Raw genomic sequence first — 8,747 nt, forward strand, 5'->3', positions numbered from 1 at the left:
ATACGCAGTGTATATTGTAAATATGACATTACTTACAATAAGTAGTGGTGAGAATCTTCATGTTGAAATGAAAATATCCCTATAAGATAAGATGATGCCAGCACATTTTTTATCAAGTTTTGTAGCCTTTGTTCACCCCAATTTTATGTCTGTGCCTGCGTGCTTGTTGAAAAAGTTTGTCAAATGATTGGCAGTGTAAACGATGTATGCTGACAAATGAACACAGCAAGCGAAAGAGCAACTGTTTTTTTCTTTATATCATTAGAATTCTTGAAAAATGTACGTAGGGTTGCCTCCTGCTGAGAAGCCTTGCCCAGTTTTTGCCCGTTTGTGTAAGAGCTACCTTTAATAAGTTAATCGCTGTATATCTGCTAAAAAATTTCATACCGTACGTACATACAAATATTAGCCTACCCTAAAAGTGTTTCCAAAAAGCACTACATATAATCCATTATTTGAGTGTAATTTTGCAAAATTTTTCCAGGGGGCATGCCCTCGGACCCCCTAGAATACGCGTGCCTTCGGAACGTTCTTACCCTCCACGAGTTTTATTGCTTCCCTTCAATCCCTTGCTCAACCCACCAGGATACGCCACTGCGTAGAGCCATATTCTTCCTACAATAAACTTCACATACGCTTGGATTTTTGAACTTCTTATCTAACTGCTTTGATGCAACAAAATACGAAAATCAATAAATATCGTAGCGGTACTTAACAATAACTATGGTACTGCATTCTGTAACAACCTAAAAACATAACAGATTAAAAGTAAACTTAACATACGTGGAAATACAACCCAGTGTTAAGTGTGCGGAAAGTCCTGTCAGCTAACTAGGTTGCGTCACACTTCTCACAGACAGGCTTTCGTGCCAGAGAGCGTGCAATTCAGCAACAAAGTTTCAATCAAAGAGACGGAACTAGGGCAGAAAGTTACGCGCACGCGTTGCAGCTACTAAATGCAATGACAAAAAGACAATTACCGAAACAATCTAGACTTGTCTAAACAATCCCAATTTGCTTCTAAAAATTATTCCAGATTCCAGACATTTTTTTTCTCTACTAGACAGTTTGTTTTGATTCCAGATCTGGAATCAATTATTCCAATCTGACAACCCTGGGGAGCACAGCTCCCAGAGGCTATCAAGAGTTACCGCTTTTGCCTGCGTTTGTGTTCACGTCATTGGGGTTTTCCCAAATCGTCATAATAGAAAGAACACCCTTCGTGGAGCTTCTTGGTTGCTCAGCTCCACTGCAGAGTTTCCATTCAAATTTTTAAAAAGAATGCTAAAGAGTGAATATGCAAGAACAGCGAAGGTAAGTTGAATCATCACGAGGACGTTGAGGAAAATTTTTGTAAGGGTATTTTCAACAAGTTCTATTTAGATGTCAGATCGCAGAGGGAGCTGCAGCTCCACAGCTCCCTTTTACGAGCCGCCACTGGCTGCATATACTGGCGATGGGAAAGAACTTCTTTCCAAGCACAAGCTGACTGACAACTATGTAACAACTAACAATGTCAATAGTAATTTCTTTTTAAAACTAAAGCGTTTTGCAGCAGCAGCAGCAGCAGTTGCAATTTGAGATCGTACACTGTACACTACAGGTTGAAGTCGTCACGTTACCACTCGGCTGCCTTCATAATGTTGGCTATGGCATCTTTCGTCCGCAATCGTCTTGGTCCTGAAGCTAAATATCGTAGTCCGTGTAGCACAAATGAACTGGGCTGATTAAATCGTGATATTATCGTTTGCTGCATGATATCAAGAACCTGAAATATGAAAAGACATGGTGAATATAAAGAAATGATGTCAGTTGCAGCTCTGGGGTAGCGAAAGTTAGCCATCCATCTAAATGTTCTAAAAGTAAGTTTATCAGTTTTTAGTTTGATATTACTGTTCTACAACTATTAGTGTTTTGTTTGATCTAATTTTTGTTGAAATATGTGTTTTCTTAGCATTTTTTCATCAACAAATGTTTTACTGTTACACCGGTGTCACTCTGGCTTTCTTGCATTACAACGTTAGTAGGCTAGACAAGCATGTGATAATTTAGACACAGTATTTTAGTTAGTATTTATAGTATATTTTGTACTGAAAATGAGATATGGTATTTATGCATGATGACATTGCTAACAAGTGGACTATAAGAAAGCTTTTTTTGTTAAATCACATAGGCCTACATGCTGTAAATTAGAACATAAGTAGTCAAAATAGGTTCTTGTTCAAAAAATGGATTGTAGGGCTAGCTTTGAGTTGTTTATTTAGGCTATACATTGAAAAATAATTGGCCAAATGAGTTGAAAAGAAACATTTTTTTCTTACAGGAACACCCTAACAGCATTTGCAATTTCCAATAGCCAACATTATGTCTTCTCGGAATCATGTGAGCATGGAGTATTATATTATTGGAAATGATAAATGGAGATGACAGTGAGGTTGAAGAATTTGCAGAAGATAGTGACTCCGATGACGACGGTTGTCAAGATTCTCAGGTATTGAGTAACTTAGTCACTTTAAAAGTTAATGTACTTATTTTTAAACTTCAAGATTATTGGACACCTGGAGTTGGACTTAGATTAGGGGTCGGCAACCATCGGGCCATGCATCACTAATGCCAAATTACTACAAAACTTGCAAACTTTTTTGATCAACCGGGCTAGTGCTAAAATACAAATTTTATGTTTTACAATTAGTAAACGTTTGCTGTGAAAAATACTCAAACACCTCACATAATCAAATAGCAGCGTTATTGATAGAATCCATGCAATGTGTTGTCGCTTGTGTATGTGGGCCTGTGTTTCATTGCTTTGTGTACATGCTCAGACAGTAAAATCCATCATTTTTACATAGATTCAATGTTTGCAGACGTTCAATCAATGTAAAAATGATAGATATTACAGGTATCTTATTGAAAAACAAGTTATCTTTGAAACTATTGCAGACTGTTGGTAAAGATCAAAGTGACACTAGTGATGATGATTGATGATCAACCTCTGTCCCACTTGATTCCACAAACAGCCAGGAGCTCATCCTACAAATCAAGTGCATCCTATCAGTGGAGAAAAAAAGATTTCGTTCCACCCAATACTACTTCTACTGGCCCTACAATCCAAACTCCTGATGATGAACTGTTTATCTCCATTTGTATAATGTCAGCAATTTATAACTTCTAACTTTCCATGCACAAATGTCAAAAAAAAAGAACATTTTACACTGGCCCACAAAAGTTGATAAGAGAGGACAGTGTAGAATATGTGAAAAAAAAACAATACAAACACTTTATGCTCTAAATGTAATGTAAGATTGTGTTTTGTAGAAGAAATTGTTTTGTTGATTTTCATGTCTGAAATTGCTAAATTTACAAGATTGTTCGATCAGTTTCACTGTTCAAAATTGAGATGTGTGTAAAATTGTATATTCGTTTTTCTTTTTTTGCTAAATTATATTTTATTGCCCAATATTACGTAAATCTCCCAGACAACAAAATCTGTCATTTTTGCATTGGTTCCATGTCTGCAGACGTTGAATCAACGTAAAAATGGCTGATTTGTTAGCTGGGGTCACAAAGTCAAAATGTACTGTAAATACCCGTTGTGACATATATGTCACAAGGTAAAAATCCCCCTAAAAATAATTAAATGTGTTTTTTTGCACTAATTGTTTGATGTACAAGATGTAATCAGCTAAATAACTGAAAATAAATTTTTTTCAGCTTGTTTATCTTGGTCTGGGTTCTGCAGGGTTACAACCGAATGTTTGCGACTATTCACAAACAGGTGATGTACACCATTGACTTAGAAGCTGTTGCAAATGAGTTCATTCGAGCAACCGACGCGCGTAAAATGCAGGCCCACTTTGGATTGGTTTGATATTTTTCCATATACAGTAGCCTATACAGTAGGGTGTCCCACTTTTAGGCGACTTTTCAAGAAAATTAGGTTCGGGTCAAATTCTGACTGGATTTAGCGTTTCATATTGTATTGACAACAAATAGGAAGTTGTCCCTTCCGGTCATTTTGGCACAAGTTCCAACTCTCTAGCTCTTACCATATTCGTGATAAGGCCAAAATAGCAAAAATCCGCTAGCTGGCACATCAATATGACGTCATAATGAAAAAATAACGTCATTTTTGAAATCAGTGACGAAAATCCAGTTAGAATTTGACCCGAACCTAATTTTCCTGAAAAGTCGCCTAAAAGTGGGACACCCTACTATACAGATTATCCCGTGAACACTTTTTATACTTTGCAGCAGATTGTGACGCTATGAACGTGAGATTTATCTTGCGTTTTTTCTTGTTCAAGCTATTTCAATATATTTCATTCATTTATCTTCATTTGTCTCACATTTCGATTTACATGGCTAATAGGGGGAAAACGATTAACGAACTTCTCAGCATCATCGCTACATCTTATCTTAAAACTTAAAAACGTGCCCTTTTTCATAATCCTATCCCGGTGCCTTCCCATTCAAAAATCGTTCCGGTGCCCCTCAATATCGACTGCTATACTGAAAGTAAAACTGCACGCGGAAGTGATCTTTTCCAGAAAGGTTAGTGACAGCGTGACGATTTCACTGTTGACTGCTGCAAGCAGGTCTTCCGCTCGATCAAAGCCGGATACTACATCCAAGGTTTGCTTTGTCGTTTATCTAACACTCCTTTGGAAAGAAGGCATTTGAACATATGAAATGCATAAATAGCCAATGTTAAAGGTAAGGTCCATTAAATTGGACGAAAATTTAAAGCTACTTTTCTGAAAATTTTTCCTTTTCGCAAGTATAATAAATAGATCATCATCATCATCATAATCCATCGTCGGTTTGTTCCCCACTAGTGGGGGTGGCCGATTGTTTCCGCGCAGCAATTGTTTTAATCCCTTTTCTCCATTTCACCCTGTCCCTTGCATCTTCCTCCTTCAGTCCGACTTTTTTAAATTCATCATTCACTTGTTTTTTCCACGTTCTTCTTGGACGACCGCGTTTCCTCTTCCCATCCACCTTTAGATCTAGTGCCTTTCTAAGAAAACTTCCTTCCTCCCTCCTTATCACATGTCCATACCATCTTACTCCATTTGCCCTTGCCATTTGGTCTATGGTCTCTCTCATCTCTAGCATATCCAACAATTCTTCAGTCCTTTTTCCCTTCTCGTTTTCACCCCACACATTGCTCTCACCATTGACCTTTCCGTTCTTCTCAGGATTGCCAGTTCACTCTCTCAATATCCATGTCTCGCTACCATATAGCATTGCAGGCCGCACACAGCTCCGATATACTTTTCCTTTCATCCTTAGTGAAAATTTTCTGCCATACAACATTTCCCCACATTCCCTGAACTTTGCCCAGCCCAATCTTGCCCTTGTTGTCACCGCTGCTTCACATCCACCACTTCCATCTATCCGATCACCCAGATAACAGAAGTCTGTCACTGTTTCGATGCCATGGCAGAACTCATCATCATGGCCTTCCACTTCATTCCTTCCTTTACTGCATTTCCCACAAACAAAACAAAACAAGTATAATAAATAGATAACGTGCGAATACTAATAAAAATACAAGAAATAATTTTGAAGAAATAATATCTAGGCTATATATTTTCACTCGATTCAACAACCTTGCTGGCTACGAAATCCTAAAATAACACGGAAAAATCGTGCTCTTGTTGTACTCGCTGCTGTTACGTTAAAATGCTAGCATTGTTTCGGGACTCGGATTTTTCCACCATCAGATAAAAATATGATGAAATATTATACAACTAAAAATGAAATAACTTAGCAAGAACCAATCTGCTGGACTGGCAGGACTGCCGGTAACAGTTGTTATGTAACAGGCAGCAGGCAAAGTACATGACTAGAATCACAAAATCATAATAATAACAAGAGCAAGAACAAATTTAAAATAAAAGAGAAAGCTTACTCCCCCAGCCCCCCTCTTTTACTCCCCCAGCCCCCCTCTTTTACTCCCCCCAGCCCCCTCTTGCAACTTGAGTTGACTTCAGGTTGGGATCCAAATATTAAAAAAATAATAATAATATGTAATAATATAAAAAAAATTAAAAAGATGATACCCAAAACATTGGGGGGCAGCCGCCCCTCTTGCTCCCCTGCCGGCGCCACTGCCCGGCAACAAAACTTCAACCCTTAATCAATGCTAAAATCAGCAAATCTCTGTTTCTTTTCTTAGATTTCCCGTTGCTAATCGCTGACGCCACGATGATCACTTGGTGTCTGGATCATTGGTGATTGGTTGGTGTTAGGTTACTTCAGGTCACATGAGCCTCGAGACAAAGTTTTGACAAAAAGCTCAGGACGCACCAGCAGTATATTCTTGTGTGACAGACCATGGCTACTGTGAACAAGTGGATTCGTTTGTTAGACTCATTGTATTTAAAAAAAAACAGCCAAGCTGATTATTAGAAATGAGGTTGCATCTAAACAAGCATTTTTTTAAGAATGAAGCAGGATACTTATATATTATATATTTATTATAGATATATAATTAGGCCTATAGTTACATAGAATTATAGATTCTATTTGAATAAGACCCTTCTGATGATTCGTTAAAGGTGAAACAGGCTGTTAAGGATTCAGATAGTAATAACTATATTTGATTTAATTCGTTCTGCTTTGCTTTTTTGCTTAGCATTGAGCACTTTTTGTAGTATTAATAGTTTTCATTGTTTTTAATTATAGATATATAATTATATCTATAATTATAGATAATATATTTGTGCACGGTTTGTATTGAGTGACTTGCCTGAACCGATTACTTGAGGACATTTAGGAAATTGCGTGTGCTGGACAGCGTGCCGAATATAAACATAGGTCTGTTGAGTACAAACAGTACTAGGAAGTTTCGATTAACATAATTTCATTGTTGGTGGCGTTTTGGAGTAGGCCAAGTTTGTTTGTGAAGAATTTCGTTTCTAAAAAAAAGCAAGTTCACTTTTTTGTAACTTGGATAAGGAATGTACGACAATTTATCTCGCAAAAACAGAAGCACTTTGTCCTTAAATTAGGTTTCGAGCCTGTTCTTCGAACAATTTGAGCGCAGGCGTGTTCACTGTTCAGTGGACTGATTGTTTCGTTTCGAATTAAGTGCCTGCTTCAAGAACTTCATCCCGATCCTTCTTTTGTTGAGTACAAACAGTGCTAGGACTTCTCGTTCCAAATTGACCACATGCAATTACAGAGTACAAGTGCATTGTAAATGTCATCGTCGGCTCGCAGTGTCAGTCGGCAGTCAGGAAGTTTCACGCTGAGCTGTGCAATACGTCATCAAACACGTCAAAGTACAATTTTGATATGTTCAACAAACTGCTTTCATAAGCCATCCTACTGTTTTCGTCAAGAGCAAAGATAGCTCTACTTTTATTTTTAAACATGACGTTGAAAACTTTGCGGTATGAAAACGATGACGAAAAGTTGCTAACAAGTGGACTATAAGAAAGCTTTTTTTGTTAAATCACATAGGCCTACATGCTGTAAATTAGAACATAAGTAGTCAAAATAGGTTCTTGTTCAAAAAATGGATTGTAGGGCTAGCTTTGAGTTGTTTATTTAGGCTATACATTGAAAAATAATTGGCCAAATGAGTTGAAAAGAAACATTTTTTTCTTACAGGAACACCCTAACAGCATTTGCAATTTCCAATAGCCAACATTATGTCTTCTCGGAATCATGTGAGCATGGAGTATTATATTATTGGAAATGATAAATGGAGATGACAGTGAGGTTGAAGAATTTGCAGAAGATAGTGACTCCGATGACGACGGTTGTCAAGATTCTCAGGTATTGAGTAACTTAGTCACTTTAAAAGTTAATGTACTTATTTTTAAACTTCAAGATTATTGGACACCTGGAGTTGGACTTAGATTAGGGGTCGGCAACCATCGGGCCATGCATCACTAATGCCAAATTACTACAAAACTTGCAAACTTTTTTGATCAACCGGGCTAGTGCTAAAATACAAATTTTATGTTTTACAATTAGTAAACGTTTGCTGTGAAAAATACTCAAACACCTCACATAATCAAATAGCAGCGTTATTGATAGAATCCATGCAATGTGTTGTCGCTTGTGTATGTGGGCCTGTGTTTCATTGCTTTGTGTACATGCTCAGACAGTAAAATCCATCATTTTTACATAGATTCAATGTTTGCAGACGTTCAATCAATGTAAAAATGATAGATATTACAGGTATCTTATTGAAAAACAAGTTATCTTTGAAACTATTGCAGACTGTTGGTAAAGATCAAAGTGACACTAGTGATGATGATTGATGATCAACCTCTGTCCCACTTGATTCCACAAACAGCCAGGAGCTCATCCTACAAATCAAGTGCATCCTATCAGTGGAGAAAAAAAGATTTCGTTCCACCCAATACTACTTCTACTGGCCCTACAATCCAAACTCCTGATGATGAACTGTTTATCTCCATTTGTATATTTTCAGCAATTTATAACTTCTAACTTTCCATGCACAAATGTCAAAAAAAAAGAACATTTTACACTGGCCCACAAAAGTTGATAAGAGAGGACAGTGTAGAATATGTGAAAAAAAAACAATACAAACACTTTATGCTCTAAATGTAATGTAAGATTGTGTTTTGTAGAAGAAATTGTTTTGTTGATTTTCATGTCTGAAATTGCTAAATTTACAAGATTGTTCGATCAGTTTCACTGTTCAAAATTGAGATGTGTGTAAAATTGTATATTCGTTTTTCTTTTTTTGCTAAATTATATTTTAT

The 8,747-nt window shown here is 37.0% G+C and overlaps 2 protein-coding genes across 2 annotated transcripts; both read left to right on the plus strand.

Annotated features, from left to right (window-relative positions):
* Positions 1–2,404: 2,404 nt before the first annotated feature.
* Positions 2,405–3,868, plus strand: LOC145787271 (uncharacterized). The gene is made up of 3 exons (XM_082598982.1): positions 2,405–2,491; positions 2,941–3,129; positions 3,712–3,868. Exons 1-3 carry the CDS (start codon positions 2,418–2,420, stop codon positions 3,866–3,868), a joined length of 420 nt encoding a protein of 139 aa, XP_082455108.1. The 5' UTR covers positions 2,405–2,417.
* Positions 3,869–7,701: 3,833 nt separating this feature from the next.
* LOC145787406 (uncharacterized) lies at positions 7,702–8,518 on the plus strand. The gene is made up of 2 exons (XM_082599146.1): positions 7,702–7,788; positions 8,238–8,518. Exons 1-2 carry the CDS (start codon positions 7,715–7,717, stop codon positions 8,467–8,469), a joined length of 306 nt encoding a protein of 101 aa, XP_082455272.1. The 5' UTR covers positions 7,702–7,714; the 3' UTR covers positions 8,470–8,518.
* The last annotated feature ends 229 nt before the right edge of the window (positions 8,519–8,747 follow it).

The sequence above is a fragment of the Aplidium turbinatum genome, chromosome 18, assembly GCF_918807975.1.
Source record: "Aplidium turbinatum chromosome 18, kaAplTurb1.1, whole genome shotgun sequence".
Lineage (NCBI taxonomy): Eukaryota > Metazoa > Chordata > Ascidiacea > Aplousobranchia > Polyclinidae > Aplidium > Aplidium turbinatum.

Excerpts from the sequence above, each read along its gene's own strand:
- LOC145787271 (XM_082598982.1), top strand. The coding sequence starts at position 2,418 with ATGGAGATGACAGTGAGGTTGAAGAATTTGCAGAAGATAGTGACTCCG. Across the intron at positions 2,492-2,940 it reads ACGGTTGTCAAGATTCTCAG|ACTGTTGGTAAAGATCAAAG; the intron begins GTATTGAGTAAC and ends AAACTATTGCAG. Across the intron at positions 3,130-3,711 it reads CAAACTCCTGATGATGAACT|CTTGTTTATCTTGGTCTGGG; the intron begins GTTTATCTCCAT and ends AATTTTTTTCAG.
- LOC145787406 (XM_082599146.1), top strand. The coding sequence starts at position 7,715 with ATGGAGATGACAGTGAGGTTGAAGAATTTGCAGAAGATAGTGACTCCG. Across the intron at positions 7,789-8,237 it reads ACGGTTGTCAAGATTCTCAG|ACTGTTGGTAAAGATCAAAG; the intron begins GTATTGAGTAAC and ends AAACTATTGCAG.